Source organism: Balaenoptera ricei, chromosome 1 (genome assembly GCF_028023285.1).
Source record: "Balaenoptera ricei isolate mBalRic1 chromosome 1, mBalRic1.hap2, whole genome shotgun sequence".
Taxonomy (NCBI): Eukaryota; Metazoa; Chordata; class Mammalia; order Artiodactyla; family Balaenopteridae; genus Balaenoptera; species Balaenoptera ricei.
In genome coordinates this window covers 25,747,225-25,766,085 of record NC_082639.1, presented here as the reverse complement: position 1 = coordinate 25,766,085, position 18,861 = coordinate 25,747,225, and the positions used below count along the sequence as shown (strand labels likewise).

Sequence of the window (18,861 nt, the reverse complement as noted above, 5' to 3'; positions counted from 1 at the left end):
TCATTAACAACCAGGATCACTGCTTCTACGTATTTTTAGATTGTCAAGTCACTAATCTTTTTACTTTTAACTTTTATATATTATCACAGAACTTTAAGTAAAATTAGCTTTTGCAGTAGATTTGTTAAAATCCACTGAGTCAAGAAATACCTAAAATACATTTTCACTCAATACCATAACATTATATGGGTTGCTGTCTTAAAAATATGTGGTTTTTTAAAAAAATTATTTGCTTTATTTATTTTTTAAATTTTATTTATTTATTTATTTATGGCTGTGTTGGGTCTTCGTTTCTGTGGGAGGGCTTTCTCTAGTTGCGGCAAGTGGGGGCCACTCTTCATCGCGGTGCGTGGGCCTCTCACTATCGCGGCCTCTCTTGTTGCAGAGCACAGGCTCCAGACGCGCAGGCTCCGTGGCATGTGGGATCTTCCCAGACCAGGGCTCGAACCCGTGTCCTCTGCATTGGCAGGCAGATTCTCAACCACTGCGCCACCAGGGAAGTCCTATGTGGGTTTTTGTTTCAAATACGATTGTCCTTGTCACCTTCCCGGAATCATACCCAATTTATATTTCAAAAAATCAGCTAGAGAGGTTGGCAAAAGTAGTTTCAAGATAATGTTGTAAATTTTTTAATTTGAAAGTTTTTACAAAGTGAATACATTAATATCAAATACCTGATACATATTAGATAAGTGGACAATAAAATTTCGATTTGTCGTGTGTGTACGTGTGTGTGCGTGTGTGTGTGTGTGTGTTGATGGTGGTTTATGTTGTTTCAAATATGTGTGGGTATTATAGGAAAAGAAATTAAATTAACTCCCTCATGTTCAACATGTGATTTCCCCCCTCCCTGTCTAAGCATTATAAGAATTCAGGCCAGGATCACACAAAGCCACATGAGGCTAAAATAGCCATTTCCTCTTCTGGGGTTTTAGTTTGATGGGTACCCAAGGAAACAAATGCTGTCTACAGATGGTCTTTGCTGCCTGCCCAAACATGTTTGTTTGTTATCAGCGTTGGCCTGACAAGATCTGTTTTCTGAGCCTAACTAGCTGTGTGGGAACTAAAAACCAATCATTTCATCTCTCTGTAAAATCTCTCTGGAGGAGACTACCCTCAAAGTCCTTTCCATTTCTCAAATCCTTTGATTTAATGGTTCTGTTCCATATCTGTCTGGTCTGGGAATTAACTAGTTTACATGGTCAACCAAGACCTGATCCATATGCAGTAGGGCTCCTCCACATCTGTCACAGTAACAATACCTTTCTTCTAACTTATTACAGGGGGTGGAGAAGTTATTTGTTGGTAGGTTATTTGTTGCTGTTCCTTTTCTTTTTTTTTTAAGATTTTTTTTTTGATGTGGACCATTTTTAAAGTCTTTATTGAATTTGTTACAATATTGCTTCTGTTTTTTGTGGGTTTTGGGTTTTTTTTTATGTTTTGGTTTTTTTGGATGTGAGGTTTGTGTGATCTTAGCTCCCCGACCAGATATCGAACCCGAACTCCCTGCATTGGAAGGCGAAGTCTCAACCACTGGATCGCCAGGGAAGTCCCTGTTGTTGTTGTTTCTTGAATAAGAAAACCACAGCATCTGATGCATATTTTCTAACAACTAGGATATTCTGAATTTTTGTAATATTTTTATATACCTGAATAAAGCATGTAATTTAAACATTGTTAATGTCCAAAGCCACCATGTTTGGAAAAGGCTGGAAATGTCAGAAACTATTTAAGTTGCTTATAAATTGTATCCCAAAGCAAGAAGTTTACTGGACGGGAAGGACCACAACAACAGTAGCTTAGACAAGAAAGGCTTCTCTGAGGCTCTAAGACTGGGCTGGTTGCTCTACCCAAGCACTTTCAGGGCACCCTGTCCTTGCCCCTATTGTCACACCCCAAACTGTGTTGTTTGTTGGCCCCCCTGATTACACAGTGCAAGTTCTGGGAGGACAGGAATTGTTCATTGATGTACCCTTGACAGTACATCAGGGGTACAGTGCCTGACACATGATAAGGACTCCATAAATGATTATTGAATAACTGTTGAATAAATAACTGGCCGTCCTCGCTTATTGCTCTGCCAGGAGCAACAGAAGCAGGCAAGGGTAGCATCACATGACACAGAAATAAGAGGCACCATTATCAAGAGCCTAGTGTTTGGTGGTTGCCAGATGGACATAGGTTCCTATCAAAGTGTGATCGATGGGATCCCCAGAAATTTCTGTTCAATGATGTCCCTATAGTATGTTATACTATACCTGCCTACTCTGGGTAGCATCAAAGGATACAAGACATTTTGATGGGATAATTTTGACGGGACCATTTATCAAACTCTTACACATACCTCAGCAAAATTTGCAGTGTATTAATCATGAGTAGCTAAGCACAAAGAATGAATACTCTTCAAGGAAAAGTGAGTTGGTGTGGGCTATATTTTAACAGGAAATTCCTCTGGCTATATTTCATAGGAACTAGGTGCAGTAACTTGTGTAATTGCTCAGCATACCGTTTGGTAAAGGATTAACAAAACCTTTTCCCCTTCTGTGTGAGAATTTAACCTTGGGTTAACTTTCTAGCTCTGTTCTCCTGGCAACCTAATAAAGAGTAGTATATCAACCATGTTGCTAGGCAACATTACATATGGTAGAAATGACCCCGAACTGGTGAACTGTATCCAGACTGGGAGAACTACAAATGCCTGATAGGAAGCCACACCTCTGGGCTTCCCGAACCACAGTGACTCTTGGAAGAGACATGTCTCTTGTGGGGACACTGGAAGTTATTTCTATGGAGTTGTTATAAGAGATACTTGCCCCCCTGGGACAAGAGGCTTTTAAGCCAGAATAGCTTCCATACTTGCCTGATGTGGGTCTGTCTCCTTGCACCTGAACCACAGGGACAGATGCAAGGACTCCGACGGAGAAGCAACATCTGGCTCTGCCCTGCTGGTGAGCCGTGCTTCCCATCCTATGTCCTTCTAAGCGAATCTGCTGTGGTAGTTTATGAGTTTGAATGTTTCTAAACATTCGATTGTGCCTAAGTAGACCCCTGGAGGACACTATATTACTATTTGCTTGCTTTTTCTGGTGGCAGGAGAAGCTCCTCAGAGACTATGGATAGTAGAAAGATGTGAAACTGTCTGGCATATTCTTCTGCTTCCAAAAAAATCCTAATCATACCCTTCACAGTCTGCATGACAGATAATCCATATCCATTACACATGATCAAGACATATATCTCAAATTGATGCCTTCCCTTAAAATCGCCAAGCTTGTTACTGCTAACCCTTCTTCATCTAAACACATAATCCCAATCCTAACCCCCAATAATTTTTAATATGCTACTAACAGAGGGCCAAAAAAAATCAAATGATGGATATAAAAATTGTTTCCCCAAGCCACAGCTGTCAATGAAGCACTGGCAGTAGTAAAATTATCCATCTGGAGGGTCAGAACAGATGCTAAATGTCCTCCTCAAGTTATGAAGCTTCCATATCATCTGATCACAATGGTGTGAGTTAGTGTCACCTTTGAAAACTAGGACGTATTAGAAACCAGGCAAACTACCCTTGCCAAACAAACAACTTTTCATTTATCTCTACAGAAGCATTATTTGAAGAAAAGAATTCAAATTTTCAGAGATTTAATGAAAGGTTTGAGGAACACAGCAATATTTGGTGGAAATATGGAGCAAAAATCAATGAAAACATTGCCTATCATAAGCAACTGAATAAAGCACCCCCCTTTTGGGGTAAAAAGATAGCACGAACACATGAAAGCACAAAGCAAGTGACAAAGGACCAACAATGACAGGAAGTACAGTGGTAATGCTCAAAACAGAGTGTAGCAGGGACTTCTCACCCACCCCATCCCCTTGCCCCTCTCTACCCTATTACACTACACTTCACAGAGATAATTCTATTGTCAGTGCACAAAAGACACACAGGCAAAACCTAGACATCCAAATGAAACAGCAAGAATTCAAGTGACCAAAGGCCACTCCAGTCTCCCCACCGCCCTCAGAATCAGTGCATGCAGCCCTGCCTGTTGCCTTTCTCTACGTGGGGTTTATTACAACATCAATTCACAACAACAACAAAATAAAAAACCCTTCGTAGTATTCTGAACCTCCAGAATATTCAATTTCACAACATTCTGCAGACCACTGGGTCAATAGCTTTCTTAAGGAATATTCAAAGTATAGTGACCACCAAAATATTTACATCAGACTGGCATCTTTCTGCCAAATGACCAGAAGCCATGATGCTCTATGTCATTTCTAAAGGTATTACAGATCCAGGCCTTATTTATATTCCTTTCCAACACCTGTGAAAGCCTGTTCCCTTCTCCTAAAAGAAACAATTTCTCAAGGGTACCACTTTTCAATCCCATTACAAGTAAAAATCCTGTTCCCATCCATGCAGTATATGTAATATTAGAAAAAAAATCCCTTTGCAAACTTGGACTGAATATGCCAGAAAGATGCCAAATATAAACTAAATCACTAATGGTCTGCGTTGGGCCCATCTGTGAATTTACTTATAAAAATATCACCAACTCCACAAATTAAACCTCAAAGACACTGTGCAGATTATAAATACTGACCACCAAATGGGAACATGAATTTAAAACTGAGGACAGTTTATTATCTGATAGTCCACACAGAGGAAGTATCTCCTTTAAAAGTGACAGAATTCAGCGACCGAATTCAGTTATTCCCAATGCCAACACGCAAACTCCAAACAGCCAATGTCTCCAGACATTGCCAGATATATGTACTCTGGGGGGCAAAATCACCCCCAGTTGAAAATCACTGTCTTAGAGTGTAATCTCTAATGTAAAATTTTTTATTTTGCACCCAGTGATGTGAATAGGTTATGGGGTCACCAGAGAGGATCACTGCTCTGCCAGAGAAAGCAGGCAGAGCGTTGAACTGTGAGGTAGAAAAGTCATATTAAAACATCAGAAATGCTTTGAATGGAGAGAGCGAAAATATCAAACGTAACTCCCTGCAAAGTATATCTTCTACACCTCGTTTTAGGTTTCCCTTTTGCTAAGGTCCTGCTTTTAAAACAATGCTAATATTTTCATTTCTGGTAAGAAGTGTTTCTGGTCCTTGAAAATTTTCAATGTGTAATTCTTGATCTAGAACAATAATTTTCCAACTATCTCTGTTAATAGACTGGTTTTTAAACTTCCAGTCTACTTCAGGCCAACGTGTGGTCCTACTGTGTGGACTGGGATCCAGGAATTCAGCTGCTGTCTGGGGCCAGCACCATCCTAGGGTTCTAACTTCTATTGAGAAGTACAGTTTAAACACCTCCTGAACCCTTCAATGCTAACATTTATTCACAAGCCAATTTACAATTTTTTGATTATCTCTTTTTGTTCAAGAGGCAGAAAGGAAAGTGTTTTTGTTTTGTTTTTTACCATCTTTTGAAATACAACTATAGTAAAATTAAAGGAAGAAAATTCATTTTGGATACTTTAACATAAGACAAAATTATGAAAGTGCCTTAAATATCTTTAATCCCTAATATTTCCTGCTCTTTAGACTTTTAAAGAAGTACAGTCTCTTTTGTTAGAATAATTGCATGGCTGCAAAGTGGGTGAAAAGCAGACTTGTTTTAAAAACCTGTTCTTCTAGTAACCTTCCCTTTCCCTCCAAAGGATCTTTTAAAAGGTAAACAATTTAGACATATAACTTGCTTATATTGGCTTACCTTTTCCCTCCAATTAAAGTTCTATTCATAAACGAAGTAAAGGAATGTCAGTGGTGGCTGCATTTCCAGGTTACACAGCAGTGGCTCTTGGAAATGGCTGGAAAATGCATAGGAGCATTTTGAGTTTTGCCCAAATGCCTTGTTTTATGATCATAAAACAGGTTATTTGTGTGCAAAGAATTGTTAAATCCCAAGCCAGACAGGGAAACCACCCAGACCTGGGCTCTCAGTCTCCCTTCCCGGGGCTAACTTAAAATTTAATTCAACGGGGCAAGTCACAGTGCCATAAGGAAACTTTCAGCTCATTTCCATGCTTGTCTGCACATAAATGCCCCCAGCCTTTAAAACTGCAATCTTAGATTTAGAAAGTAATTTTTACAGTCATATAGCCAGACGGCCCTGTCTGCCTTATATCAAGGAAACTTTCTCCTTAATACTTCACCAGAAAATTAAAGTACGGAATTCATTAGGTGAGGCTTGGCAGAAGTAAGATTGATCTCAAAACTTAATATGTTCTTGCCCACATTTTCAGAGAAAGAGGATGATGACACAGGAATGCAGAAAGATTGAGACACTATGAAAAAAGTATGGAGATTTTCTTATCTCCCTCCCAACCAGAGTTTGGATGCACGGCAGGAAAAACGGGACGCCTCAGAGCCAACCTTGATTCACTCAGAAAGCTTTCAGAAATCAGGGGCGGCACTAAAAAGTCCTTTGAGTCACAGAATCCAACCTCCACCATGTAGTCTAACAGGAATGCAAATAATTAACAGTGAAAAAATGTTCCTCTCAGGGTTCCACAAAATTGGACAAAGGGTGGCTTTCAACCACAGAACTGGCAAGAACAAATTCTAAACCCGCTTCTCCACTAATTTATTGCTACGTAAGCATCTCTCCATTTAATAAGCTGGGCTGAACTTGGGGTCTATCATCCGAATCCTCTCCGCTGGGGTCGTTTTCCTCACCAGACTCCACGTAGATTGGCCAGTCATTGTCTGTGTCACTCTTTTCTTGGCTCTCGGACGAAGCCTCCACCAGGCTAAGGTTGATGGGCATCAATTCGTCATCATCATCATGTGTGTCTGTAACGCAGGTGCAGCTGTCACACAGCCCGAAGCGCCGCAGCCCCTGCGACAGGTGACTTGTGAAGGTTCTTCTGCAGCCCTTGCAGATAATTGGACGGTTGGACCTATGGACCTAAAATCACCAGCACAGTAAATGTCACAGAAAAGGGGTTGAGTCATGGCCTTCAGGGCCCCATGAGACATGGCCCCTCGTTGACCCTCCAGTCTCATTTCTCACCACTCTCCCTCTTGCTCTCTCTGCCACAGTCTCAGCCTCACCAAGGTCCTTTCCACCCCAGGGCCATCGGACATGCGTGGAGTGTGCCCTCCTCCCCCCGTCACCTCTCCCTCCTTACTAATGCCTTTTTTTCCCCCCCCAGCTGTACCACGCAGCTTACGGGGATCTTAGTTCCCCAACCAGGGATGGAACCCGCGTCCTCGGCAGTGAAAGCTCAGAGTCCTAACCACTGGACCGCCAGGGAATTCCCACTAATGACTTTCAAGGAAGTCTTCTCTGATGCTCCAGGCCAGATTAGGTCCCCCAGGTACATAGTCTCACCTATACTTCTCCCTTTGTTTTATTTCTAACAAATCATTGGTAAAATTCACTAGATTCTAAGCTCCAAGAGGTCATGGACTATCCTCATTCATGTTCTCTGTCCTCTGTCACATTTGTTACTACATCCCTAGTGCCTGGCATATAAAGGGCACTCAGTGAACCGATTAGGATTTTAGGCATGGCCTCTTACGTACCTTGGATTGTTTAGTTATTAGGAAGGCAGATTTGCCAGACAGTGTATTCTCTAAAAGTGCCAGCAGATGCTTCACCCTTGACTTTTTCATTGATAAATGCATTCCTTACTTATGAAAAGAGAACCTGATCTCCTACTCCATGCAGCTCCTTGTGAGGGCAGCAGTCCCAGGGGTCCCCTCTGTATAAGGAACTATCTTTCTAATGCATGCACTTTTCAGGAACTCCAGCCAATAGGGGATCTGTGAATCAATCAGAGCCTCTCTTTTAGAGAGCTCTGGATGCAGGATACACACAAGAGGCAGTGACAGAGAGAGGCTGATGCAGGAGAAGGGCCAACAACGATACCCAGGTTGCTGGAGTTGCCGTTACATCCTGACCTTTGTCCCTGCTTCCCCTGAGGTTTCCTGGGCTGCCTATGCTAAATCCCCAATGCCTGAGCCAACCCAAGTGTGTATGTGACCCTTGCAACCTGATGGAGCCTTTGAAGACCACCTCTTTGGGCTGCAGTAGACTGGACCTCGTACAAAGTGGAAAAATAGAGGGAATGAGGATTCCAACCAATGAAACTATCTTAAAGGTACCCAGGGACCTATTGTTGTCTGGTTATTAGATCCTTAGCAGATAAATGATTCACAAAGATTCTTCTCCCATTCTGTGGGTTGTCTTTTCACATTCTTGATAGTGTCTTTTGAAATCCAAACCATTTTTATGTTGGATTTTCCAAAGACTGATTGCCTTGCTCAAAGACGATCTTAAATGCAATGCCTTTCTAAATGGCCTGAATGCTTTTTAGCAGGTAGGAATCACCCACTCACATGGGAGACAGAATCCTAGGCAGCAGCCAGTGGGAGGGGAGGTCCGCTTGGGCAGGGGTCCTCTTTGCTGCTCACAGGTAGCCCTATAAATGGCAGTATATCTCTTCCCCACCCCGGGGTGCTGAGGTTGGGTGGGAAACCGAGAATGCAGCTTACCTCTGGCTTCACACCACAGGGAACAGACCCACAATCCCCTGTCTAAGCCTCAGTGTTCTCTGCCTTTTGACAACCATCCCTGACTAGGGTCTAAACTTTCTTAACTTTCCTCCTAAGAAAACTAGTCTGTTACCATATAAGTTTTAACTTTCTCTAAGTGCCACCAACCCAGGTGTAACTTAGTAGCAGAAATACATGTTTAAAATTCTCTGGAAATACCCCAGTGGACAGAAAAGAGAAAGACAGGCTGGCCTTTTGCCCTCACGTTACACAAACGTCATGAACCACCCCCACTCCCACCCCACCGTCCTGAGAGAACCGCCGGCTCCTCCACTTACGCTGAGCGCGTGGCCCCGCAGATGCTCCTGTCGGGTGAACCTCTTGCCGCAGGTCTCACAGGGGTAGGGCCGCTCCCCCGTGTGTGAGCGGATGTGCCGCTTAAGGATGCCCTTCTGTTTGGCAGTGTAGGGGCAGAAAGGACACTTGTGCAGCTTGACGGGCACCACCAGCACACCACCTGGGGAACCAAATGGTACTGTAAGCAGCAACAACACTGGCCGCCCTGCGATGGACGGGATCCAGGGCAGGGGAGTTTGACCAGCCCAGGTCGAGAAGAAGGACCCCAACTCCACCGGCAGCTAACAGCAAAACATTGTCTGCAAATTGCAACTCTGGTTCCCAGTCAGCCAGAGGAGAAGGTGGGCTTCTGATATAAGATTGCAAGGAATGCTGTAAGGCCTCAGCTTTGAAACTTCTCTGTGGCTCACAGTTAGAAAACACAGCTTATATTACAACCTTAGAACACATATACCTTCATGTGGACAACTTGAAAAGCTTCCCAAAATAATACTCACTCTGATAATGTCTATTCTCTTTGATTTCATTTTAGGACAATAATGATTGAGACCCTGCTATAGACTGAATTTCATCCCCCTCAAATTCATACATTGAAGCCATAACCTCCAATGTGACTATATGTGAAGACAGGGCCTTTAAGGAGGTAATTAAGGTTAAATGAGGTTGTAAGGGTAGAGCTCGAATCTGGTAGGACTGGTGTCCTTATAAGAAGAGGAAACTATGCCAGAGATGGCTTTCTCTCCCTACTCTTGCACAGAGGAAAGGTCATGTGAGGACCAGCAAGAAGGCAGTCGTCTGCAAGCCAGAAAAAGAGCTCTCACCAGACACCAACCCTGCTGGCAACTTGATCTTGGACTCTGCACCTCCAAAACTGTGAGACAATAAATTTCTGTTGTTTAAACTGCTCAGTCTGTGGTATTCTGTTATGGTTGCCTGAGCTGGCTAATACAAACCCCCTGAGTTGATTTAATGACCCTCAAAAGTTTGAAAAAACTATTATGATGGAACAGACCACTGGATCAGGATTCAAGCTTTCTTTGACAGCAGCTCCTAATAATAGCTTCCAGGCATGTGTAGAAGTGGTTTGCTGTGATGCAGACCCTACATTGTTTGGAGTTCATATTAACTCTATACATCTGAAATCATCAAATATCTTAAAAATTCACTTTAATTTTTTAGAACTTTTTTTTCCACCTTGCTCCTACACCCGTTAAGGTGACAACATGATTATTACCCACATGTATAAAAACTGTTCCTTTCAAGTTTCCTGAGTTACCCTTATTGTGGTATTCCAAGATTTGTCTCCTCTATCCATGCCCTTCAGAATTTTACAGACTTTGATCACATCATATTATATGTGGAGGCACTAGTAACTCAAGCTTTCCAGGCACAGAAACCTGAGTTCAAGTCCTGGCTCTACCACTTACCAGCTGTGTGACCTTGCACATCTCACTTAACTTCTCTGTGCTTTACTCATCTGTAAAATAAGGATGATAATAGTTCCCACCTCACAGGATTGTGGTAAGAATGAAATGAGGTAATGCCTAAAGCACAGCAGCTGGCATATAGTAAGCGCTCATAAATGTTAACCATTTTTGTCACATCATTATCACCTGGGTGTTTCTTTCCTGATTAAGCTGGCCAGGCTCTTGTGGTCTCTCTTAACATGGGAGTAACTCCTTTTCTCTGGGACCTTCTCAGGACACCTAATAGGGCTTTACCTTTCCTGAGGTGCTGCCAAAAGTATGGCAAACTGAATGTCAAGTGAGAACCCAACATCATTCTATGTACGGGTGAAGATTATTCTCTTTAGTTTCTAGTTCCCATCCTGATAATGCTTAACATTTTGCATAATCTATAGTGACTCCAAAATCTGTTTCCCAGAATAAAAGCAGCAGCTCATGGCTCAACACTGCATATATATGTTGGATTATTTATTTCTCACTGATCACACTGGTACTGAGATGTCAGTTTCCTGCTCACTCCTCTGGCACTGTGGACTCTTCCCATCATTTATCCCCATCAGCCTGGCATTGTACTATCACCTTCTTCCCGACTATAAAAACATTCAGTAAAATGGGTCCAGTGTTAATCCTTGGAAAAAAACAACTGTTAACTATTTTTCCATCAGAGAAGTATGAATTATCACAACACTTTCCTTCCTCTCTTATGATCTGATTGCTCCAAAAAAAACCAGTTCACCTGAATGCCTATTACATGCGAGGCACTGTGTCAAGGTGCATCTTTACCAAGATACCTGTTTCTTCCCTCAAGAAGTTAAGTGTAGCAGGAGAGAAAGACATGGAAACAAATTCATACAATATAATATAACACATGCAAAGTTCAAAGTGATGAAGAAATGTAGAAAAGAAAGTAATGAATTCTCTCCTGGAGTTCAGAGAAGATTTCACAGGAGAGATGACCTTTGAGCAAGGTTTTAAAGGATGAATAGGAGTTCACTGGGAGTTTGAGAAAGAGAAAGGTATCTCAGGCAGGGGAACAACACATGCTTAGGTACAGAGGTAAATGAGAATATGAAATATTAAGTGGGGTGGAGAGGGATGAGGAATGAAGCCAAGGAAAGGGCAAGGAATGGTCAAGAAGGTCACGTTCAAGCATTTATTCAACAAATTTATACTGAGCACCTATGATGTACCAGGCTGTGTTCTAAGCCCTGGGGACACAGCAGTGAACAGAAAATACAAAAATCCCTGCCTCTGCAATGTTGATATGTTAAGGAACTTGGACTTTATTCTCTAAGCAGGTGGGGTTTTAAGCTGGGAAGGTACAAGGTGAAACTTGACTTCTAAAGGATCCCTCTGGGGATAATGCAGGGGAAGGATTTAAGAGAGGCAAGATTAAAGGCAGGAAGTCCAGGTGGGAGAGGATGAGCGATGACGTGAATTAAAGCCACGGCTGTGGAGGTGGAGAGGAGGAGAAAGGTTTGAGAAGTAAAATTAATAGCACTCGATGACCACGTTGGGGAGGAGAGAGCAGGGAAAGAGAAGATTCTAAATGACACTGATTCTGGGTTAGCTGACTTGGTGGGTGACGGTGGAATAAACCGAGGCAGGGAACACAGGAGGAAAAGCAGGAGCAGGATGGATGAGAAGGTCGGTTTGGGTTTTACGATGTTTGAGGCAGGCTCAGAGCATCCATGGGGGAATATCTGGGTTAGACAGATAAATCTGGAGCTCAGGGAAAGAAGAGAAGAATACAGTTTTGAGAGTCCTCAGCAGATTGGAGTGGTTGCTTTAACTGAGGTCTGGCTCTCCCCTAAGCACCCTGCTTCCCTTAACCCACTGCCTTGACACCCTGGATCAGGGGAGGGTGGGTCTTCCTTGTGCTTCACTGTCATCTCCAGACCACTGTCCCTCCCTCCTTCCTTAAAAACCCTAAGATCTTTCGGAGCTCATCCCATCAGATGATACTGCTACCCATCCTTGTTACAGTTATCCAGGAGCCCCTAGATCATCCCCTCACTCCTTGGAGATTTGATCACATTGCCTTCAGACACAACTCCTGGCATAATTCTTGGTGTGAATACCGAAAATGACGCTTGCAACACCCTGGCCTCTCTGTTCCCGGACCTCCTTTCTTCCAAAGACCTTATCCTCCACTCCACCTCAGCCACCCAATCCTAGACAAAGAGCTCTCAATTCTGCCTGCATATTAGAATCATCTGGGAAGCTTAAAATGAAAATAAATACTGATGTCCAATCCCCATCCCAAGCTAATGGGTGGGGTGGGACCCAAGCATCATATTTTTAAAGCATCCTTCCCAGTCTAATGTACAGACAGGGATGAGAATCATGGCCCCATACCTAGATATTGCCAATAACTGTACTCACTCCATAACCCACATTTCAAGCGCTCCACTTTCCAATCACCGTTTTATATCTTTCCAGCTCACCCCGTAGGTGTTCCTTCTCTACTGGGACGTCCAAGCCATGGACTATACTGCCATTTTACTGCCCTTCCCCTCCTCGAGTTCTCATTCCCCTCCTTCCCCAGCTGAGTGCCTATAGCCCATCAATGAAACCACTCCTTTGCATATACCCTCAGCTGCCTTGGTCCACTATCTCCCTCTATCTGCATTCATCTAGTTCAATATAACCCTCTGCCTATTCTGTAGGTGAAACAAGGCAAGTTAACATCACTGGAAAAAAATGCACAACTCTGGTCCGGTCTCACTTTAAATCAATCCAACCATCACCATCTGACTACTATAATATCAAAAGAGCCCTTGGTTCTGCCCAAGAACCCTAAGTATTTCCCTGGTTCATTCACTCTCCCACTCTTCTCAGTGACTATTTCATACCTTCCCTCTGCTCAAATCTCCCCCCCCTCCTACCCCTTCCTCATTGTCAGCTGCTGTCCTTGCTTCTTATTTCATTGAGAAGGCGGAGCAAGCAAAGAGAATGTCTACATGGTCCCAGCCACCCCGCAACCTCCAATATGAACACATCTAATCCGCTTTCACTCCTGTTACTATGAATGAATTGTTCTCCCTCCCATCCAAGGCGAGACCATCCCTCCACTTATACATGGGACCCCCATCTCTCCTCTATCTATCCATTGTCCCTCACTCTTCCATTATCATTTATCTTCCTCTCTCCTGGATCATTCTCATCAGTAAATAAATGCTTTTAGATCCTCCACCTTAATAAAAACCTTAACCTCATATGCCCCTTCAGCCAGGAAGCATTTCTTTGTTCCCTTCACAGCAAAATTTCTTGAAAGAAGCATCTATACTCACTATCTTCACGTCTACGTCTGAGTTCTCTTTTAAGCCTACTCTGTTTGGTCTTTTGTCCACCACTTCATTGATACTGCTCATCAGTGACCTCTCCATTACTAAACCCAATGATCAGTTCTCAATCTGCCTATACACAGTACTGGACATATTTGATTTCTCCTTTTTCTTGAAACATTTTCTCCTCTTGGCATCTATCACTCTTTCTTGATTCCCTCCTACCTCACTGGCTGCCCCTTCTCAGTTTCCTTAGCTGGTTCCCCTATTTTCCTGACCTCTAAATGTTGGGTCAGGGCTCAGTCCTTAGATCTCTTGTCTTCTCCTTCTAGATCTATAGGTTCATGGAACATACAGGTTTTAAACTCCATGGACCCATTAATGACTCCCAAATTTATATCTCAGCTCTGATTTCTCCCCAGAACTCCAAACATATAGATGTAATTACTTACTGCACGTCTTCAATGGGATATCCAAAAGGCACCACAAACATAACATTTAAGTCAATCACTCAAGCTAAAAACCTTAAGGTCACCTTTAATGCCTCTTTTTCTCATACCACTTATATGTCATTAGCAAATCTGGTCAGCTCTACCTTTCAGAGACAGTATAGTCCTAATCCAACCACATCTCACCTCTCTACTGCTACCACACTGATTCAAGGAGCACAGCTCTCACCTGGGTTATTGCAGTCACCTCCTAAACGGTCCTGCTGCTCCCACCTATGCTCCCCTATAGTCGATGCTCCCCTCTGGTCAACAGGAGAGCAAGAGGCCCACTTAGGAGGTGACAGCACACAATACCCAGAGGGATCCTTTTAATATATGTCATCTCAAGTCACTCTCTGCCAAGACCCTCTAGTGGATTTCCTTCTAAGAGCAATATTCAAAGGCCTTCTCATGGCCTTCAACACCCTCCCCAGTCCGCCCTCACTCAACCTCTCTGACCTTATCCCCCACCACTCTCTGCCTTGCTCACTCCACTCCAGCCACACCAGCATCCTTGCTGTTCCTTTCATTCACTTGCCAAGTGTGATCCTGCACCTGGGCCTTTGCACCTTTCTCTTCCCTCTGCCTGGAATGTTCTCCCTGATATCTCTACAGTTTGCTCGCTTAAAGGCAACCTGTTAGAAAGGCCTTCCTGGTCAACACTAAATAAAACAGCATCCCCTTCACTTTCTATCAACTTTGTCCCTGCTCTAGTTCTTCTTCATACTATATATGTACTTATTGGTTTATTGTCCGGCTCCCTACGCTAGAATATCAGCTCCATGAGGACAAAGACTGTCTTCTGTTCACTGCGATGAATAGTCCCTGGCATATAGGAAGTGCTCAGTAAATATCCGTTAAATGAATGAATGAACAGGAATGATAAGATGTTGAAGAAGCAAGGCAATGGTGGAATGCTGACACACTGACATTAAATGACCCTATGATGAGGCTGAAAAGGAATGGGCAGAGGTAAGAGCAATGGGTACTTGTAGTGTCAGAAGCCAGGGGAGGAAAGAATTTCAAGAAGGAAAGATCAGAGTTAACTACCAAGAGTAGTCAAGAAAGATAACACCTGAAAATCACTCCCTGGATCGGCCTTGGAAATGTAGAGCTGACCTCATGACAGTGGTTTCAGGGAAGGGGGAGTTGGTGGTAGTGTCAGAGCACAGTGGGCTGAGAAAAGATTGGGAAGTAAAACAGTGGAGGTGGCCGATACAGATGAACTTTTCAAGAAGCAATGGCAGGTGCTGGAGCTGGGTATGGGAGGTCCAGGGGAGGAGAGATTATAGGAGGACCATGTGCTTTGACAGTGTCTGTTAGTGTCAGAGATGAGCAATGTGAACACAAAACTACTGTAACAGCCTCCTGACCGTCTCCCTGCCCGCATCTCCCATCTCTGCACCATCTTGTGCTGGGGCCAAATTAATCTCTCCTGTCCACTCCCAAGCTCTGAAACTACTAAAAATTCTCCTGTGCCTACAGATAGAAACCCACATTTTATCATTTAAGCTTTTCCATGATCTGGCTACAATTTCTCCCCATGTCTTCTCTTCTTACCTTCAGATGCCACTTTTTTTTAATTGAAATATAGTTTGATTTGCCATATTATGTTAGTTTTAGGTGTAAAGCAAAGTGATTGTTATATGTATACATGTATTTTTTTCAGATTCTTTTCCATTATAGGTTATAACAAGATACTGAATATAGTTCCCTGGGCTATACGGTAAGTCCTTGTTGTTTATCTCTTTTATATATAGTAGTGAGTATTCAGATGCCACTCTCATAAAGTCTCTCTGATCTACCAGTAGGAAGCCAGTTCTGCTTCTGGACTACTGTGAAACTCACACCTCCATCTGTCTTCCAGCCCTAGTACCTTTCTATCACACGGTGCCATTTACACACCTCTTAACTCCTCTAAGACATCATCAGTTCTTTGAGAGCTGGAGCCACATCTGACTTACCTTTGTATCTTCACAAGGAAGGTGCTCAAATATTTGAGCAAGTAAAGGAATAACCAAACAAATCAGTCCAACTCTGTGCCTTGGCACTTGGAATAAACGTAGCCCAGAGCCAGGTGAACCGAATCAACACCTGGCGGACAACAGGCATGGCAAGCGGCTGGGGTGGCTGCCTTGCCACAGACCCCTGTAGCTGGAAAGCTGCCTCTACAGGTGGACAGATGGACTTGAATGAGGGTGACGTACAGCTGAATTACTATTTCTTGATACTTGTGCTTACAGGCAGAGGGGTTGACAGACAAAACCAGTGCACTGAAGTCCTCTATCCGCTTGTACTGCCTTCACAGTTTGTTTTATGAGTGAAACGAAGCCAGCCAGGGTTGCTAGTATTAGCTGTGACATTTACCAGCTCTGCATTCTTAAGAAACTCACTAAACCCTCTTGGGTCTCAGTTTCTCCACACTTCTTCTACCTAACTCATGTGGCATTATGAAGGGCTGATGGATGGGAAAGGGGGACACAGTCTGTGAAGTGCTACTATATACACGGAAATTAGATTTCAACAAGTTCCCAGAGTGTAGTCACTGAAAACAGCCGCTACCTTTTACCTGCTGGTTAAGCCACTGTCTCTGAGGACCAGAAACCGTACTTTCAAGTTTTTCAAGTCAAGTTTTAATCAGACATACAGAGCATTCTTGATTTTTTAAAAAATGAAATTTAGATGCAGGAATGAAGTAATCTTTCATTAAAAACTGTAAAAATGAAAAAAAAGAAAGAAATTAAAAGTCTCCAGACAGACTCAGTTTTCCTGGGTCTCTCCTATGTGTTCATGTTACTAAATTTTTGTTTGATTTTCTCCTGTTTAAAAAGTCTACCAAAGGATACAAGAAATTTACTCACATGAAACCAAATTCAACTCTAAAATATTCTCCAGTAAATCACACCATCAACCACAGCATGTTAACTGAGTGTCTACATGGGCCAGGCACCATGATTGACACAAAGTAGGATAAATTTCCTACCTGTATAGAACATGTTCTCATATGTGAGAAAAAATTCTGAAAACCTTTTCATTTGGTCCTCAACCCTGTGAGAAAGGCAAGGTGGGGGTGATTATCTCCTGAACAAAAAGGGTTCAAAGAAATGTCATGATTTAACCAAAGTCTCTCTGCTGGTTAGTGGAAGAGAATGGGTTCTTTCCATGTCTCCATACTGCACTCAACATGCTTATACTCTAGTTGCAGAGGTAAAAGACAAACATACTTGAAGAGGCAATGCCCTGCACACAGCAGGTGCTCAATTAGTACCTACTGGCGGTGGTGGAAGTGATAATGAGGTGATAACAGTGGCGGTGGTGATGGTGGTGATGGTGGTGATGATGGTAATAGTGACAATGCCAGTGATGAGGATGACAGTGAGAGACCAGAAGGCACACAAGTGTGTGCTAAATGAGTGGCAGAGACGATGGAGGCTCATGGAGCTCACCTGAGTCCTCTCCATACCAGTCAGTCTGCACATCCATCATGGAACTCATGGCTGCTACTTCTGCACCACCTGGTCTTCCCTCCAAACTCCGAGAAAAGTGCTGGTCCGCGTCCTCTTTGCTCTGGACGGCACTGTGGCGCAGGAGCACCTCCAGGAATTGCTTCACATGGTAGTTACTGTAAGCCAAGTCGACCGCCTGGCCTCTGGGCAAACCCTCCTCCCCGTGGGCCAGGCTCAGCGGGGCAGTACGCTGCTGCAGCTGTCCGCCCACCTCCACCTCCACTTCCTCGGCATCGAACTCCACCTTGGGCTCCATCTGTTTGGGTCGAATGGAGCGGTCGCTGTCCACTGAGCCACTGCCCTGGCTGTCTTTCCCCACCAGTGCCAGAGGGTGGCAGCCTCTGCAGTCACCACGGGGGTACTCTCTTGGCCGATCCACACTCTCTTCCCCCTCGGCTGGAGAGACCAAGCTCTTGGTCTCACAGGAGGTCCCTTCCCTGCCTGAACTGGGGCTTCCACTCTCCACCCGGTGAGCCGCTGCTGCCGCTGCCGCTGCTGCCACCGCTGCAGCCACAGCGGCCTCCTTCTCCATCTTTCCGCAGATGTCTAGGGATGATCTGATGTATGTCTTGCAGAAGTTCACCACGTCGTTCATCTGCAGGTAGCTGGCAGCCGACATAACTTCAATCACGTTCTCCCCACACAAATCCAACTTTCCAGAATAGAGGAAGTCTAAGATGGTGGAGAAGGCATCGGAGGTGACGATGTCCAAGGAGGCGGTGCTGTGCCGCCCGCTGTCCTGGATGTAGTGAATGAGCAGGGCTCGGAAATAGCCGCTGTTGGCAAACAAGATGTTCCTGTGGGCCTTGAAGATCCGCCCTTCCACAATGATGCTGCAGTCACAGAAAAAGTCCCTCTGCCGCTGTTCATTCAACTCCCCCAAGAGCTTGGCGTAATAGGATTGCATCTCCATTTCTCCACCAGCTGCTGCGCTTGGAGTAACCTGGATCTCTGCCAAGATTTTTTTTTTTTCAGTTAATTCACAAATCCCAACCTTACAAATAAGATGTTCATTTTTTGTTTGTTTGTTTTCTTTTGTTTTTCTTCCAAAAACCCTGGTTGAGTAATGTCTTTATAATATGGGCTGTTTGGGATCTAACAAAAATCAAAGGTTGTCTAACTGGGTTAACTGATGAAAACAAGAAAAGTAACTATTCCTAACTGTACATGGGTGCAGTACTTAGTATTTTACATGGATTCTTTCAATGAATTTTTATAAAAACCCTACGAGTAAGTACTAATATTA

The 18,861-nt window shown here is 43.6% G+C and overlaps 1 protein-coding gene and 1 long non-coding RNA gene across 4 annotated transcripts in view; one reads left to right on the top strand and one right to left on the bottom strand.

The window, feature by feature from the left end:
- ZBTB8B (zinc finger and BTB domain containing 8B) overlaps positions 1-18,559 on the bottom strand; it is a 51,824-nt gene extending 33,265 nt beyond the window's left edge. The window contains exons 1-4 of one of the 3 annotated variants that reach the window (XM_059918084.1): positions 17,556-18,559; positions 8,850-9,028; positions 6,688-6,919; positions 5,723-5,819 (exon numbers count right to left, since the gene is read on the bottom strand). In XM_059918084.1, the coding sequence (XP_059774067.1) occupies positions 5,770-5,819; positions 6,688-6,919; positions 8,850-9,028; positions 17,556-18,528 (1,434 nt within the window). In that variant the 5' untranslated portion in view covers positions 18,529-18,559 and the 3' untranslated portion in view covers positions 5,723-5,769. Of the gene's footprint in view, positions 1-5,536; positions 6,920-8,849; positions 9,029-17,555 lie in introns of those variants that run through there. The other 2 variants (XM_059918075.1, XM_059918065.1) reach the window with 2 other exon arrangements.
- Positions 7,261-9,741, top strand: LOC132362929 (uncharacterized). The gene is made up of 4 exons (XR_009502521.1): positions 7,261-7,331; positions 7,940-8,117; positions 8,975-9,209; positions 9,401-9,741. It is a non-coding gene; the product is annotated as an uncharacterized LOC132362929 (long non-coding RNA).
- Positions 18,560-18,861: the final 302 nt, after the last annotated feature.